At 52.1% G+C, this 17,586-nt stretch overlaps 2 protein-coding genes across 2 annotated transcripts; one reads left to right on the top strand and one right to left on the bottom strand.

Moving 5' to 3' along the window:
• The first annotated feature begins 892 nt into the window (after window positions 1-892).
• LOC136787300 (olfactory receptor 6M1-like) lies at window positions 893-5,365 on the top strand. The gene has a single exon (XM_066984459.1). It carries the CDS (start codon window positions 2,041-2,043, stop codon window positions 2,989-2,991), a length of 951 nt encoding a protein of 316 aa, XP_066840560.1. The 5' UTR covers window positions 893-2,040; the 3' UTR covers window positions 2,992-5,365.
• A 4,833-nt stretch (window positions 5,366-10,198) lies between these two features.
• LOC136787282 (coiled-coil domain-containing protein 81-like) lies at window positions 10,199-17,324 on the bottom strand. Its single transcript, XM_066984434.1, has 12 exons — window positions 16,647-17,324; window positions 16,080-16,141; window positions 15,420-15,573; window positions 14,918-15,174; window positions 14,449-14,519; window positions 13,932-14,020; window positions 13,698-13,815; window positions 12,675-12,801; window positions 12,072-12,209; window positions 11,619-11,764; window positions 11,214-11,339; window positions 10,199-10,642 (listed from the first exon to the last, which is right to left on the bottom strand). Exons 1-12 carry the CDS (start codon window positions 16,723-16,725, stop codon window positions 10,525-10,527), a joined length of 1,485 nt encoding a protein of 494 aa, XP_066840535.1. The 5' UTR covers window positions 16,726-17,324; the 3' UTR covers window positions 10,199-10,524.
• Between the last annotated feature and the right edge of the window lie 262 nt (window positions 17,325-17,586).

The following is a 17,586-nucleotide window of genomic DNA, read 5'->3' as shown; positions in this document are numbered from 1 at the left end:
GGGAGGGACCCCATGCTGGAGTAAGGGAAGAGAGCGAGGATGAAGGATTATCATCAACGAAGCAGTATGGACTGACCGCATTCCCCATTCCTCTGCATTGCTTGGGAGGAGAAGGTAGAAGAGGGTAGATGGGAGGAAGGTGGTTTTGGTTTGCCTTTGGTTCTCACTGCTCCAGTCTGTTATCAATAGGCAATAAATTACATTAATCTCCCATAAGGTGAGCCTGTTTTGCCTGTTATGGTACTATGAGTACGAGTGATCTCCCTGTCTTTATCTCAACCTTATCTCTTTATTTTTACCTTTATCTCTTTATTTTTTATTTTATTTTTTTTGGTATTTTCTCCCCCTTCTGAGGAGGGTGAGTAAGCGAATGGCATGGTGGTGCTTAGCTACCTACCAGTGTTAAACCACTACACACAACTAGAAAACATAGCTTCTTGGGAACTATGAAGATGAAAATTAACTCTATCCCAGCCAAAACCAGTACACCCCTCTGTCGCGTCAGTTTACCCCCTCCAGTCCCCTTGGCAATGTTCACCCAGGGTAATTCTGCAAGATTGTCCTACCAGACCCATACACTCCAATGCCCTACGGGCTGTCCTGCAACAAACCGGGACACACAGCCTCAGCCTCAGCATCACTTAGTTAGAGCCCTTATTTCAGGTGTTCCGAGGGTAACAAAATGAAACAAAACACACAAATATGCACACACACATTTTTTACTGGGTATGAGTGAACTAGGACTGCTCAAGACAGCACCATGAGCCCTGAAGGACATCCGCCTGAACAGTTTTTCAGGGTTAATGTGATTTAATATGATCCATCTGAACTGGGGGAACTGCCTCTTCAATGAAAACGTCTATCCAGAGAGGCATTAACATTCCTAGTCCTCAGCTAGCTCTGTCCTAAACCAGGAAGATGAACTGGACCCTGGAATTCCCCGTGAGTGTGCACTTTTGTGCTAGTTAAAAAAACAAGACATTCACCCTGCAAAGTCCCTTGGACAAAGTGGTTGGAATCTGCCCATTGCCGTTGTATCTCTGAAGGATGTGTGCAAATGTTTGTGAAGAGGGGAATTATTTTATCATTTCCTTTGGAATTTCTCAGACAGTCTATCAAGTATTCTTGTCCCATTGTGAAATGTGTCCTCTTCACGAAACAGAGAAAAAAAATAATGATATAATCACTTCTGCCCCACTCCTGAACATTACTTTTGGGGCTTCCTTCCCTGAGAGGCTTCAAACATTAATCGTTTAGGCTTTTTTGCCATGACTAATCTAATTCCCACAGGAATCTGCAGCCAGGGCTTACGCAGACCGTAGAAAACATTGCTCCATTCTCACAGGATGGAGTACAGCTTGTCAGACCTGAAGGAGAGCCACGGTTATATTGGCAATGAGAGTGTGAGCCCCTTTTTATTCTGATACTCCAAGCCCCATCACCCTGCACCTGCATTTGCTCCTCCGTGTTTCTCATGCTGGGTGCTGTGCAATAAGTAACTCAGCTAAAGAGTGAGTTCTGCTGCTGTTACAACAGAAACCAGGAACGCGGGATCGTCTTTTCCTCTCTCTCTCAGTCTGTCTCTGTATTTTGCCCCTCGGTTTCCAGAACGGAACCTCTCATCGGGAATTCAGGCACAACAGCTTTCAGGAAGGCACCCAAACTAAATACGTAGGATGTCCTTCGTGATGAAGGCAATCATGAAGCAACCAATGTCTAAGCAAGGGCATTTCCCTTGCAAATGCAATATTTTGCCACTTTGAGCATGCGTAACCGAAAATACAGCTGTAGGAAATGCGGGGTGAAAATAACTAGTCATATGTTGATGTTTGATGGTAATTTTGACTGACGGTAACAGAGACACTGAAGCAGCTTGGCAGCAAGGACTTGTCTGCTCAGTCCTTTTTAAGCGAAAAGCTGTAACAAGTATCGGTGACTGCTAAATGGGGAGGAATGGAGACGTGACTGTTAAGAAAAGATCTTTATTTAAAATGACTCAACTGAATTTTCGAAGAGCTGACAGAGGACGTGTGGGGAACAATGGGGAATACCACAACTGTGACAGAGTTCATCCTGGTGGGATTTCCTAACAGCCTTGAGGTAGAGATTGTCTTCTTCGTGGTGTTCCTGCTTGTTTATTTAGTCACTGTCCTGGCAAATGCTCTTATCATTGTACTTGTATATGTAGACTGCAATCTCCATTCTCCCATGTACTACTTCCTCAGTAATTTCTCCTTCATTGAGATCTCCACAACCTCCACTGTGGTGCCGAAAATGCTGGCAAATGTTCTATCAGAGAAGAAAACCATCTCCTTTGCGGGCTGCTTTAGCCAGCTCTACTTTTACTTCTTCCTTGTTGCAGCCGAGTTCATCCTCTTTGCCATCATGTCCTACGACCGGTATGTGGCAATATGCCACCCCCTGAGGTATCCCACCATCATGACAGCAAGGGTGTGCAACCAGCTCGTTCTCTCTGCGTGGGTGGGTGGCTTGGTCATGATCCTGCCATCAGTGGTCCTCAGAGCCAGGCTGCCCTACTGTGGTCCCAATGTCATTGACCACTACTTCTGTGACAGCGCGCCTCTCCTGCACCTCGCTTGTACAGATGTTTGGTTTGTCGAGCTGAATGATTTGGTGGTGTCTTTGGTCCTGCTCCTTGGTTCCCTGGCACTGACTGCAGCATCCTACGTCTGGATCATTTCAACCATACTCTGGATCCCATCTAACCAGGGCAGACAGAAAGCATCTGCCACTTGTGCTTCACATTTCATTGTGGTTTCCCTGGGCTTTGGTATCTCCATCTTTATCTATCTCAGGCCACCCCAGATGAACTCTGTGCACCTCAACAAAATCCTCTCCGTTCTCTCCAGCATTGTCACACCTCTTTTAAACCCTTTCATATTCAGTCTAAGGAATGAGCAGATGAAGGAAGCCTTGAAACGTGCTTTGTGCAAGCTCCTGGGGGTGACTAAGCAGGTGGGAAAACCATGAGTATGGACCATAGTCCAAACCATGAGTCACTCCTGGAAAAATCTCCCCAGGACATTTTTGTTCAAGTCTCTTCACTTTTTCTGACAGACTGTTGGAGACCATATCTTGCTTTTACTTTCTTAAATGCAGGATTAGAGTGGGGAAAAAAAAAATAAGGCAACTTTATTCTACTGGATACGAACACCTCCATCAATATAATGCTTAGCCTTTGGAGTGAATGTTGTGCCTGATGCAGAGCAGATGGGGGACTCTCAAGAAGTAAATGGAGAAAAAGAAGAAAGTGTTAAAGAGACAAGGAAAAGAGCTGGAGAAACTGAATATCCTACTGGAAGAACTCTGAGCTGTGAAAACAACATCACTAACACAGCCTGCCTTGCTACACAAACTAATCCTGAGATGAAAAACAGACAGGAGCTCTGAAAGCATAGCTGCCAAGAAGAGAAAAATATCTCCATTAATAAATAAAAAGACCAAACTCCAAAGATACAGTGGCTTCAAGTACCAAAATTACTGCAGAAATAATCCAAACTAGAAATGCTCAGCGAGGTGGTAAAGATATTACATTAAAAAAATAATAATAATAAAATAAAAGGAATGGTTCAATCTTAAGTAATTTGTGACTAACTTAAAGTACTCTTAAGTGATTTCATATCTTATAGACAAGTTTTTGAGACATTCTCCAAACCCACAATAACCTAATGGCCTTTGTAGTTCTTTTGGGAGCTTGGGGGTGGTTTTGGTTGGTTGGTTTTGTATGGTTTTTCTTTCTTGTTTGTCTATTTGTTTGTTTTTAAAGCTGTTTTCCAAGTGATACTCTAAAGGACTGAGAGGATCCGTGCTGAATGAGTAATCACATATTCACAGATTCTTACTATAGCTGAGGTTGGAAGGGGAACCTTGGAGACTGTGTTGTCCAATCTCCCTGATCAAGCAGAGTCAGCTAGAGCAGGTGTGGTGGTTTTACCCAGCTGGGCAGCTGAACTCCACCACAGCCGCTCTCTCACTCCCCCTCCTCAAAGGGAAAGGGGGAGAAAATACGATGAAAAGGGCTCAAGGGTTGAGATAAGGACAGGGATATCGCAGCAATTACTGCCATGGGCAAAACAGACTCAGCATAGGGAGATTAATATAATTTCTTACCTATTACTAACAGGCTAGGGCAGTGAGAAACTAAAAGAAAACTAAAAAGCACCTTCCAACAATCCACCCTCTTCTACCTCTATCCCCCAAACAGTGCAGGGGAATGGGAAATGGGGGCTGTGGTCAGTCCCTGATGCTTGATCTGACATTGGGGTCTGCAGGGCTGGGTCTCACTCCTCTCTCTCCCAAACTGCTGTTGTGCAGCAGGGTTTTGTTGTTGTTTTGTTTTACCCCTTTTCTTAAATCTGCTCTCACAGAGGTGCGAACAACATCGTTTTTTGGCTCTGATCTGCCCAGCGGTGGGTCCCTTTGGAGCCAGCTGAAATTGGCCCTTATCTACCATGGGGCAGCTTCTGCATTCTTGTCACAGAAGCAATCCCTGCAGTCCTCTGCTACAAAAACCTCGCCATGTAAACCCACTACACAGACGTCAGTGGAAATAAGGAAACGCAAGTATTAGAGCAAGGTGGAGAAGTGAGGTGGGTGCCTACAGCCTGCAGGGAAAAGGGGGAAGGGATAGGACAGGGCAGGACCTATGGTGGTGAAGACCGAGAGCACTGGCAAGGCTGGAAGGCCCCAGCAGAACCAAGGGCTTTGTCCCCCTGCCGATGGCAGTTGTCTCTGCTACTGAGGCTCATGAGGAGACATGTTGTGCTCATGACACTGGGGCCTTGTTGCCTCCTTGCAACCCAGTGGGGAGGCCAGGAGGTGTCATAGCATTGTCCTTCACACAGCATCACACACCCCACATCCCACTGCCCCAGGAAGAGCCCTGAGCCGTGGGTGAGGGTCAGGGCCTCCCTTCCCAGGGGCTGTGGACGAGGCTTGGCCTTTGTGCTTCACCAAACAAACCAAGGCCTTTACTGAGCATCAGTCTCCTGCCCAGTGCCTTTGCCTACCTGCAATCATGGCCTCCAATTGTCTGCTCTAACAAGTCCATGGGGAGGCTTTGTCAGTAATGACCCTCACTGGGGCCCATTAATACTCCCACACACTTCAAAGTCTCCTTCTGACTTTAACTTCTCCTGCAGTTACATCATTCTCCTCTCACTACCCGAGGTTCATGGACTCAGCACCAAATGCACCATGGGGCTCATTACCATTCAGCCATTTTCATCCAGTCTTCCAGACTTGTACAGTTAATTAGTGAGGTTTGAAGAGTGCAGTTAAAGAGGAAGTTTTCTATGAGCACTTTACAGAAAGCATTTTCTTTATTTAAGATTAGTTTCCATTAATCTTGAGTTTTCATAAGAAGTGACAGAATCATTCTCTAGTTGACGTGGATCCAATGTGCCTCCTAAGGAGGTCTGGATGTGTAGGAAAAACAGCCCCCTGCAGTCCCAGACTCTATGGACAACCTTGCTGCTCAGCTCCCCATCTCCACCACTTCTCTCATCAGCCACCTGGGACTTGCATCACTTTTCCTTACACAGGGCTTCTCCACTGAAGTCTGCAGCTGGATGTGACAGCTTTTTTGCACTAACTCCTGCCTCCTTTCCTCAGACATCTGTCTGCACACAGTTTTTTGTTGTTATTTTGGTGTGTGGCTGTCTTTGTTTTCAGTATTTATAAAAATATATATATAAAAGAAACAAACACCAACAAAAGGAAAAGAAACAAACAGAAACCAGAGCCCACAACAGTGAGCCAACTCCAAGTTGCCTCCAATGAGGTGCACCATCCACAAGGGATGACTGTACAAGTAATTTTTGACACAGAGTGATAGGAAATGGTAAAAGAGAAATACAGCTACAGAGTTGGCTACAGGGATGATGAGAGGGACTGATGAAACACAGGCAAACTCAACCTCCCCGAAATCCCTAGAAGCAACAGGGTATATGAGAAGTATCTGAATGACCAAAGAGCAAGAGCAAGTGGAGGGGAACTCTGCAGAACAACGGAAACTGCACATGTCCACACATTCTGCTGGAAAAGTGACTTCCAGCATGGTCTGTTTCATAAGGCCAGGTGGAAATACCTCAAAGAGTGAGAAGATGAAGTGCAGTGCATAAGAGAAATTCTGGCAACGCAAGTACAGGGGAAGATCAATATTTTTCTCTCGCTGTAATACGCATCCTGAAATATGATAATTTTGATGTCATGGGACACCTCTTATATTGTATTAGAATTGTTCGGTCATTTCAGCTGACTGTAATGTGCTGATTGAGGTGAAATGTTTGAACTGCTTTAAAAACAAGTAGGTAATACTCAGGCCTACAGCAATAAAATGACAATTTTCTGTCCTGCGTGGAGCCCTGATGCCACAAAACCCTCCCTGCCCAGGACTGTTCATGCCACCCCTCACTCCTGGCACAGAGAAAATCTGTGACTTGTCGAACTCTCCTGCCTGTTAGAGCAGAAAAAACAGAGTTAAAAAGATTCCCTGAAATGCTCCATCTTTGAATGGGTAAATTTGTGCCAATCATATCTGTATTATCTGCCTTTCTTGGTGGAAATATTCACATTTTCTGTCTGTATAGTGATGTATATATTTGTACAGCCACAGCTGTAACCCTTCCAGGGAGGGCGGGTTTGAGACCTGTCCTGGGGCTGGGCCTTTTTCAAGAAAAAGATGGGAGCAAAGGCACCTGGGATACAGCAGTCCCTCACCGCACCTGAACTTGGCTGAACAACAGCCAGCCTCTGCTGTTGTCCAAGTAGGATGTGTTATACGGAGGGAATTGCAGCCCCGCACATCCCACGGGGCTCTGTGCTTTGAGGAGGCCTCAGCACCATCCCCCTGTCTGCCATGCGGGAGGCAGAGGTGGTACACGAGGGAATGGCAAACATACCCTCAGCACGTCATGGTGAGGGAGAGGAGTAGGGCATGCGCTGCAGATGAAGAGGAGAGTGGGGAGAACCGTCTGGGACAGACGCAGCGTGCTCCTTAAGGCTGCTGCAGCTTCCCCGCGGCCCATGGCCATGGTTCCCCCCCCTGCCATCACCCCACCCCCACTCCCCCCCGGCTGTTTTCCAGGTCAGCGTGGATCATCCCACAGCCTCAACAGAACGTATGGGTGACCATGGCTAATGCCACAGGCCAGGATATTATGTGCCTGAGACTTGCTGCACCGCAGCACCCCTTTTGCATCTGTCGGGTCGGAGCGCTGCTGAGACGGGAATGCCTAGCCCGCTTATGTGACCAAGCCATGGCCTGAGAGCCACGCTGCGAGGCCTGGAGCGACTCCTGGAATGGTTGGTTATCCAGAGCTGGGCAGACACCAAGCCTCCCATCCCAAGAATTGAGCCTCCTGGGCTCGTTGTCAGCGACCTACTGCGCATTTTTCACCTATACAGGGAAAAACAACTCAGTGTCATGGTGGGTGAATAGTACGGAACCCAGTTTGGCTAGTGCTCGAGCGTTAACCACCCTGAATCGCCTAGCGTGCTGACTAAGTAAATTTAGTGATGCCACTAGTGCTGCGCTACCTGGCTTGCTGCTTGACGTAAATGTTAATAAGGCATGCTACGCTACAAAATAGAGCTGGGATTGATTTTTGTTACTTGTCCATGGTCATGGTTGCGAGGACTTTGCAGGTATGTCTTATATGAACCCGAGTGATCATTCCCACTTGGTACACGTGAAGATACAGGAATTACAAGAATTAACCAAACAACTGAAGACAAATGATAGCAGGACCCCATTTGGAGACTGGACATGAGGGTGGCCGTGGCTACAAAACTACTGTTATTTGGTTGCTTATTATGTGTAATTTTTCCTGTGCATTGCATTCTGTCTTCCATGTCTATTGTCCCTGGTGCGGTCAGTAAGAGCTTGACTCAGCCCTGATCGTGCACTGCCATGTGCGGTGCCTTGGCAGCATGGCTGTGGGACCACGCGTGGGGCAGTGGGGCGATAAGGTCTCCCTTGAGCCTCCTAGGAGGAATGCAGGAACATTTACCAAGCAGCCAGGGATCAAGTTCAGAAAGCTAAGCCCCACTAGAATTGACTCTTGTCAGGAGCGTCAGGGGCAACAGGAAGGGCTTCTACAGGTATATTGGTGATAAAAGCAAGACTAGGGAAAACGTGGGCCCTCTGCTGAAGGAAATGGGAGACCTGGTTACCTGGTACACGGAGGAGGCTGGGGTAGTCAATGACTTTTTTGCTTCAGTCTTCACTGTCAAGTGCTCTAGCCACACTAGCCAATTCACAGAATACAAAGGAACAGACTGGGAGAATGAGGTACTGCAGAGCCTCCTGGGAACTATTCCAAGGCACGTGGAAAACAAAGAGGTGCTTGGTGACAGTCAGCGTGGCTCCAGTAAGGGCAGATCATGCCTGAAAAATCTGGTGGCCTTCTACAGCAGGGTTACAGCACTGGTGGATAGGGGAAGAGCAGCTGCCGTCATCTACCTGGACTTCTGCAAGGCATTTGACACTGTCCTGCATGACATCCTTGTCTCCAAATTAGAGTCGTGGATATGATGGATGAGCAACTCCATGGGCAAGGAATTGGCTGGATGGTTGCACTCAGAGAGTTGTGGTCAACGGCTTCATGCCCAAGTGGAGATCAGTGATGAGTCGTGTCCCTCAGGAGTCAGTATGGGGCCGGCATTATTTAATATATTTGTCAGCGACATGGACGGTAGATTGAGTGCACTCTCAGCACGTTTGCTGATGACTCTAAGCTGTGTGGCACGGTCAACATGCTGGAGGGAAGGGATGCCATCCAGGGGGACCTGCACAGGCTTGAGAGCTGGGCCAATGCAAACCTCGTGAGGTTCAACAAGGCCAAGTGGAAGGTCCTGCACCTGGATCAGGGCAATCCTAAGCACAAATCCAGGCTGGGTGGAGAATGGGTTGAGAGCAGCCCTGAGAAGGGCCTGGGAGCATTGGTGGGTGAGAGACTCCGCATGAACTGGCAATGTGCACATGCCATAAAAAAAAAGAAAGCCAGCCGTATCGCGGGCTGCATCAAAAGAAGTGTGGCCACGAGGCTGATCAGAGGGTTGTCCCACGAAGACAGGCTGGGAGAGTTGTTCAGTCTAGAGAAGAGAAGGCTCTGGGCAGACCTCATTGCAGCCTTCCAGTACCAAAAGGGGGCCTCCAAGAAAGCTGCGCAGGGACTCTTTCTCAGGGGGTGTAGTGATAGGACAAGGACTAGTGGTTTTAAACTAAAAAGGAGTAGATTTGGAGTAGATATAGGGCTACTCGGCTCCACCAGGTCTAAATCTCTGAACGTTAAGGCTACTTCTTTGCAACTGTGCATTTCCCGTCTCTACCTGATTCTTCAGGCATTTGGAAAGTTCGGTCTGTAGAAGGCTCAGCCTTTGCCTGATTCTGTCAGTTTTCTTCCAGCTCTCTACTATCATTTCTCATCTCCAGAGCTGGAAGTGATCAGGATACAGGAGGTCTTGTACGTGCTTTGGTGAGCATTTCTTTTCAGCCCCTAAACGCTGAATACCAGCCACCAGGCCTGCAGTTTGAGCCATCTGTGCCTCTTACTTGTCTCCTCATGCTCTGTAAACATCTTTTCAATCCACTTGTTCCAATCAACCCAAGAATTTACTAGCACAGGTCCCATTTGGGTGCCCACACAATGCTCTAGTTTCCTTGTAAATATAACCCTAAGGGAACAGAAGCAAAGGATCGGTCCCCCAGCATATTATAAGCATTATGTACACGCAATCTCAGCAAGACACACAACTTGACCAGATCCTGCTGACTACCCCAGATGCTCTGGAGCCCAGTACAGACCGATACCACCCAGCATGGTCCTGCCCGGCCACTGGAACCCAGCCCAGTGCCCAGGGTCCCCAGCTCTCCACCCAGGCTGAGGGACACGGCTGCCAGTTTCCCCTTTGCAGGTTCAAGCAGTAACGAAGCTGAGCACCTGTGCCAGGGACACCCAGGGAGGACACTGATACAGCTGGTCACACAGACGACCACAGACAAGGCGCTGCTTGCAACAGCACCCACACACAGGACACAGACAGCCGAGTCCCCTCCGGCCCTGGGGCTGGCAGAGACAGCAGGTCACTGCTGCAGGCGCATACACGGCACTCTCGGGGTTCACAAGCACATACACACCCGCAGACCTGGCCCTGAGAGTCCTTTCAGATGCCCTCAGATTCCCCATGCCTCTGCCTGCTCCTCGTCCCCACGGGCCTCCCCTCCAGGTCTGCCACGGAGCTCCCCTAGCTAGGAGGGAGCTATGGGGACGTGGGCTGAGACACAGACTTCTGCACTGGAAATGCGCGCAACTGGCAGCGATGAGTATCATGACGGGAAGCCACACTTAGACAGCGCAGGCATAGCAATGGGAGCCTTGGAAAGAGCTCTCCTTTCAACCCACATTCCTCTTTCAAAGCAGAGATCCAGCTTATGTGTACTCAGGTCTAGGGTGGATGAAGTGACACAAGCAGTCTGTTTGGGAAGAGCCCCGGTGCTCTTTATTTTCCATTCAGGGGTGGAAAGCGGGGGAGCGTCCCAGCCCCTTTGCTCAGAGCTCCGCTGCTGCCGGCACCGTTCCCAGCACCTTCCCCTCCACTGCGGTACCAGCATCTAGCGCTAGGGAGTCAAAAGAAAAAAGAGGATGAGCAGGTTGTGTACAGGCTGAACACAGAGAAATACTGCAGGCTTAGCTCGGGCCGTGCACGTAGGGGTCTGCTTCCCAGGAAGCTTCAAGGCTGCCGTGAAGTGAGACAGATGCCTCGTGCCCGAGCTCACGACAAGGTCCCCAGGGGTGCAGCTCACCAGCCTGGGGCTGGGTCAGGTGGAGCGGAGGACCCTGGGTATTCTGCACAGGTATTCCCCCTCAGGGCAAGGTGTCCTGGCGTCAGCGCTCTCCAAAGGAAGGACAGACTCTCGGCTTTGGAAAGGGGAGAGGCAGCCATCCAGGGGACCCCTTTGTTTCCAGACACGACTTTCACATCCCACGTGGGAAAGGCTGTTCTGGGTGCCCAGCCGCTCCCCATCAGGTGTCAGGGAGCTCCAGTCCCAAAGTCTCCAGAGTCTCCAAAGCCCGCGTCTGTCTCGGGAGGGGTGTCGGAGACGTGCCCTCTTTCTCCCAGTGCTGCCCCCAGGGGAAGGATGGGCCTTGCAGCAGCGGGAAGCACCATCCCTTTTTGGAGATACTTACCAGGGGAGCTGCTGCTGCTGCTCTTGCCGCAGCCGGTTTGCCTCCGCAACATTTCTGAATACGCTTTGTTGATGGCGATGCGGCTCCAACCTTTCCAAAACTTGGCGTGCTCGTGGGGAAAGGCGGCTGCAACAACAGGAGAAAGGGATCCCTCAGCCTCTCTCAGACACCCCTTCTGCCTCTCCCGTCATCCAGACCCTGCACCCATGCAGTGCCACCTGCACCCACCCTTCCAACCTGATTTTTAGGCCTTGGTGGTAACCAAGGTCATGCCCGCTTTAGGAGGAATCAAAGGGTGTTAGAGGCAAGCCCAGGACTCAGGGACCAGGCTCCTGGACATGTCCTGACATCACTCAACAGCTACTCCAGTGCCCCAGGACGGGAACGGAGCCGGCACACACTTACTCAGGCTGGAGTCTCTCCAGCTTGGCTGCTGCTCCCAAATCCTCTGCTGGGGCAGGGTTCTCAGCCTTCCTCCACCTCCTCCTGACCTCCTTGCTCCTGGGCTGGGCTGGAGGACGGGGAGTCCAAGCATGTTGGCTGTTGAATCGCTGCAAGGAGAAGACACTCTCATCAAACAGGACTGGACACACAGGTGCTGTTTCCCAGAGGACCTCTTGAAAGGGCCCTGCAACAGGACCTGGGAACCAGGCGACTCGGCGCTGCCAGCCCACGTCTGGCTGCTGCTTTTATCCCTCCCTTTCTGCTGACAACCTCTCCCTCACAGGGAGGAGCAGGCAAAGCCCTGCCCTGCGGCCTGGTGCCCGTCCTGCTCCCACCACCCTGGGACCTGCTGCCCTCGGAGCCCTGGCGGAGAGGATCGCTGCTGTTCTCAGCGCTGTTGATCACTGCCGGTACCTGGGGTATCTGTTGGTCCTCCCCATCAGACCAGGCTTCCCATGCAGCCATTTCTGCCCGGGCTTGTTCTTGTAGCTTTTGGTACGTGGGCCATGAGCAGTCTGTTTGGTCCCACTGTGAAGACAGGTTCCAGACCTCCTGGAGGAAAAAAAAAAAAACAAAAACACAACAGCAGACAGGATTGGTCTCAGCTGTCCCTCAGGCCTAACCCGCACTCCTGCCCCCTCGCCTCAGCCGGTCTGTCAGCAGTGCTTCGACCCTCAAGGACGAGGGGCCCTGAAGCTAGGCCAGGCTCCTCAACTCGTGACAAACACAGCTGAACAGCCCGCGGTGACCAAAGCCCTCTGCCATCAATGACCCAGAAAGGCCTTGTTCCTTTTCCATGGCCCCTGGTCAAAATGAAGTGGCTCATGGCAACACGGGAGGCAGTAAGAGGCAGGGAAGGTGTGCGGGACGCCACCTTCCGTCTCCTGAGGAAGAGATGAAGGAGGTAACAAACGTGAAAATGAACGCATCCCAAGGGACCTGCTCGGGATCGCTCCACACAGAGGCTTTTGTACAGGCCCAAACAGCACGGTCATTGCAGCAAGGCAGAGCAGGTACCTGCAGCGCTCTCCTGGAGGCTTCAGGAGCAGGGAGCGCAGTGGTGGTGGACATGGCTTCAGGAGCTGTTTCCTGCCTGTCTGTCCTCTTCATCCCGGGGGAGCTGCCTGGACACGGGGGGAGCACGCTGCAAACAGACACCAGGAGGAGGCTGCATGAGCCCAGGGGAATTCGGTCTCCAGTCCGCGCTCGCAAGCTGCGTCAGCCTCTGCAGCAGACGGCAGTTCCGCAGCGAGCGGGCGTATTGGACTGGCCGTGTTCACTTCAGCAGAGACAGAGAGAGCCAAACGCGAAGCTGTGGCACCACCTGCCTTCAGGAAGGCTCGGGATGCCCGCATCCAGGCCCTTTTTGGTGGAAGAAGGAGAGGAGCGGTGTCTTGTGCAAGGACAGGAGCCGAGAGACACCATTATGGCCCACCCGGGCTTTACTTCAGCTTCTCCTCTGTGGCCCTGAAACACGGTGCGCTTACGGGTGGAAAACAGGTTATCGCTGGGGAGCCAGTAGCATCGGAGAAAACCATCAGGTAAGGAGGGCAGTCATGCCATCTCCCTACCTCAGCACTCTCTTGTGCCTGCCACAACGTTTGGGATAGCATTTGAAAAAAATGCCTGAAAGAAACTTTTCCATCTGGTATCACAGCTCCTTAGGCTGGAAGAAACAGCAGGGGAGATGGGGCCACGGCAATCCTAAGCCACGGTGAGACATGTTAGAATGGAGGCAGGGGACATTTGCTCCCACAGACAAGAAGATGGACTCTGCTGCAATGTGGGGGGACTCCTGAAGGGAGAAGAGCTTCTGCAACAAGGCCCTGCATTCAGCTCCCCCAGGGATCGGGGCCCTGGTGGAAAATGAAGCTGGTGTGCCAGTCTCAGGCAAACGTGCTGCACGCTTGCCATCCGTTGAGAGAGCGGCCTCCGCTGGGACGTGTGTCAGGAGCCACCCTGCGGCTGGTGGGTCCAAAGGGGACATCTCTCCTGTGTGGCTGCAAGGGGCTCCTTCCTCCTTTCCCCCAGGGGTCTCACCTGGTAGACGGCTTCTTCTCCAGATCTTGCTGCCTTGTGCCCGGCTCCCAGCTTGTCAGGATGGGGACGGAAAGCCTCTTCCTCCTCTGCAGCAGCTTGCCAGGATGGCACTCTGAAACTAGAAAAGGAGGAAGCTCTTCAGAGCAGCCGCGTGGGCACTGCCTTTTAACCTGGTTCAAGTCAGCCAGCACGGGACAGGGACCACCTCCAGACAGCAGGGACCTGTTCCCTTACCTCTTCTCATCCTGCGCTCTCCTGCAGCTTCTTCCTGTGAGGTGGTGGAAGCTTTGGCCTCTGGCCTTCTCCTCACAGTCAGATGAAACCTGGAAAACAAACGATGACACGGGCTTGAAGAAGGCTGGCCTCCTTCCCGTTGCAGCTTGCTGGCAGTAATCCTCCTGGTGTCGCACAAGGCATGGCATCCCTTTTCCGTCATGTCCATGCATGGGGTTTGTTGTCAGTCTTCCCGCAGCACCAGAAAAGGTAGCCTAAATTCCCCTCCACATGCAGGCAACTCTCTCTGACGGGAATCGCGGCAGCACGGGCACAAGAAACACAACCACAATGCCCCTCCTCTCCAGGTGAAGACACTCGTAGCCGAAACTCAGCATTAGTTAAGCAGGAACCAGTCTCCCCGGGATTTAGCCCTGACTGGGTGCTGAAGGTGGAGACCCAGCCGCGCACGTTCCAAAGCAGGAGGTGGGAAGCCTCCCGCTGGGTCAGCCAAGGGCTGCGGAGGAAACGCACTCACCTTGGGAACATCGGGATCCCACGAGCGGTGGTCTCTCCACTGAAGGCGGTCAGATGTGCCGGCCACATTCTCTGCAAAGAGACACAGACCTGCTGGAGGGTTTCTGAGGCGGTTTTCTCACGGCTCTCATTGACAGGAAGCAAACCTGTCTCCCAAGCCAAAAGAAAGCCTTCTCTCCAAAGCCCTCCTCCAAAGCCTCTTCCATGAACCTTTGTTCTGCTCTGGAGGAGCTGCATGGCAGAATATGGAGGCTGTACAGTAACACTGCCAGGCTTTTTGCAGGGGCAAGCGCCCAGATGCTCAGAAGAAACTCTCTTTGTTAATGGAGAAAGCAGCTAAGGGGGCAAGCGTGGGGAAAGGCATTTGACTGGCCTGCCATGTCCAGGCTGGCCAACAGCGGTCGGATTCCTCACCCTTTGCTAGGATTCCCAAAGAAATTGAAGTAGCCCCCAAAACCTCACCAACTTACACTGTGGAGCAGTGCGACCAGGTCCGCAGAGCTCTCCAGACGTTTGACACAGTCCAGATAAAAGTTCATGCAGAGGAAACCATCTTTGCACGTCAGAACACCAATGTCCCTGAAGGCAAAGGGGACGTGCTCCTTGCTCCTCAGGAGGAAGCAGTACAACAGGATGGTCTCTTGCACACAGTTCTTCACCACGTGCAGTGGGAAGGAGGTGGCTCGCGATAGCTGCACGTAGTTCAGCGGCTCGATCTTGACACCATCTGCAAGGAGAAGCAACATCCTCAGTGCCACAGCAAGCCCAAGTTGCTTGCAACATTCAGAACAAGTTCCCAGAGAAAGGGCCGCTAAGAGAAAGAGCTCCTGGGGCACGGTTTCTTTTGGGGAACTCAAGCTGTACCCTGACCGTCGGAGACAATCCTCTACTTCTCCCGGGCCTTTCCAAAGAGCAGGGAGAACAAACCGTTCCGGACATGGGGCAGGAAGAGGGGGGCTGCTGCCTTCTCACCAGGGAGGAGCTCAGTGGGACAGTAGATCTCCTCCAGCCACAACTCGTCGATGTCTAGCTCGAAGAAAGGCCTTCGAACCAAGAGCGGCTCTTCTTTGCCATGGAATTGCTCTTGGACAACAGCAAAGGTCCCGAGTCCCGCAACCCGAACGCCCTGCACACAGAAAAGACAGAAAGGCCGATGAGGGAGTTCTTGAGAGACGGGAAAAGGGATGACTGTCAGAGCAGGGGTACACTGCTCTGTGCCCTGCCCACTCCTGAGGGACAATGGGGCAAGGTGGGGCACTTTGGAAAGCTTTGCAAAAGAGCCGCATCCTCTGTTTCTTTCGTCTCCCCCCTCACAGGATTTGCCAACATCCCTTGGCTAGAGAAGCGCCCGGAGGTTTCCAGCACACGGATTAGGCCTGGGACTGACTGCCAGCAACTGTCCTAGGCACGGAGCCAGGATATTCCCCCATCTCTCTGCTCGCCCTCCCCACTCAGACCGCAGGGAAGAGTGAAGCCCTAGGGTGTGCCAAACACCTGAGAGGCAGAGCACATCTGGCCTTGGTTTCTCTCCCAGCTGGCCAAGAAGCTGCTCCGGGCACCCCGGGCAGTCTCAGAGCACTGCCACGGTGCTCGGGCAGGGATTGCTCTGCAGGGCCCAGGACACCAGCCCACCTTACTCCGCTTCAGCTCTTCCAGGATGTACTTGGATACAGCATCCCAGATAGCCTCAGTCTCTGGAAAGCAAGGAAAAGACAGGTCAGGCTCCAGGCCAGCCAGCTCACAACCTCTTGGCAAGCACCTCACCCAGGCGATGACACATGCAGGCATACACAAGCACCCCAGAAAAACACCATGCAGGCACTCCTGGGACATTCCTGAGAGGCCTTTGGGACCTGCAGGCCACGCCAGTCTCTGGGACACCAGAGGTCTTTCCTCCCAGAGCCAGATCCCAAAGAGGCACCAGCTCTCAGGGAAAGCTGGCCCTGGACTGTCCCCCATCAGGAGAAGTCTGAGCCATGGCCAGAGGAGCCCTGGGCCTCAGGACAGCCCTGGCATCAGGACCCAGGAGTCCTGGCTGCCACATCGTCTCCTGAGCCCAGCGGGACCCTCAGGCAGGGCTCTCGTGGCAGCCACCAGCTCTGTGCAGCACCACCACCACCCCCCAGCCCAGGACCTGCAGCTTGGGACAGCTGACAGCCCCTGGGACACCCCTTGGGAAGGGGCTCCTGACACCCTCACCTTTGGGGGAGAGCTGCAGGAGCACTGGGAATGCAGAAGTCAGATCAGAGGTGATGGTCACACTCCAGCAACCCTCCATCTCACTTGCTGCTGGCCCTCAGCTCACGACAAGGGATGCCCGCCCTGGCTCCTCAACCACAGCTCCTCTGCAAGGTGCCCCTGCTCCTCCGCCCGTCAGCGAGGGTCGCCCAGTGCAACCTTGCTGCCTGCTGCCCCCACTCCTGGCCACAGAAGGACAGCGGTGGGGAGCACCCAAGCAGTGCCCAGCAGGGACCAGGCCTTGCAGGGAAGTGCCGGCACTGGCGCTGCTCCAGTGAAGATATCCTGGTGATGCAGTGCATCCCTTTGTGACATCAGCACGTGTCATCTGAAGGCTTATGATGTCAGCAGCATGGAGACAGCACAGCTCAGGAGAGAGACGAGAGATTTCCTTTCTTGTCCTGAGAAACAGTCACCTCCCTTCTGCCCAGTTCTTTAGCAGCAGTTCCTGGCAAAGCCACCAGGAACATCTCCACATGGTGACAAAGGCCATAGAATAAAGGATTGGAGTGCCGGAGAAGTCCCCACTGTCCGCCTGCCCCAACACGCCTCTGCTCTGACCCTCTGACATCCCCCTCTGACATCAGCACGTGTCATTTGAAGGCCTATGAGGTCAGCAGCAAGGAGATGGCGCAGGTCGGGAGAGAGACGAGAGATTTCCCTTCTTGTCCTGAGAAACTGTCACCTCCCTTCTGCCCTGTTCTTTTCCACAGGATCTTGACAAATCCACCAGGAACATCTCCAAATGGTGACAAAGGCCATTGGATATAGGAAGTGGAGCGCTGGAAAAGTCACCGCTGTGTTCCTGCCCCAACACACCTCTTATCTTGGAAGCCCTTCCAGGAAGGTGGGGTTTGAGGCCTGTCCTGGGGCTGGGCCTTTTTCAGGAAAAAGATGGGAG

This window comes from Anser cygnoides, chromosome 28, assembly GCF_040182565.1.
Source record: "Anser cygnoides isolate HZ-2024a breed goose chromosome 28, Taihu_goose_T2T_genome, whole genome shotgun sequence".
In the NCBI taxonomy this organism is placed as follows: domain Eukaryota; kingdom Metazoa; phylum Chordata; class Aves; order Anseriformes; family Anatidae; genus Anser; species Anser cygnoides.
The sequence above is the reverse complement of the archived record's forward strand: the minus strand, read 5'-3'. Positions and strand labels throughout refer to the sequence as shown.

Coding starts and splice junctions, on each gene's coding strand:
- LOC136787300 (XM_066984459.1), top strand. CDS start 2,041: ATGGGGAATACCACAACTGTGACAGAGTTCATCCTGGTGGGATTTCCT.
- LOC136787282 (XM_066984434.1), bottom strand. CDS start 16,725: ATGGAGGGTTGCTGGAGTGTGACCATCACCTCTGATCTGACTTCTGCA. Junction 15,175..15,419: donor TCCCACTGAGCTCCTCCCTG/GTGAGAAGGCAG, acceptor TTCTCCTTGCAG/ATGGTGTCAAGATCGAGCCG. Junction 11,765..12,071: donor AGGACCAACAGATACCCCAG/GTACCGGCAGTG, acceptor TTCTCCTTGCAG/CGATTCAACAGCCAACATGC.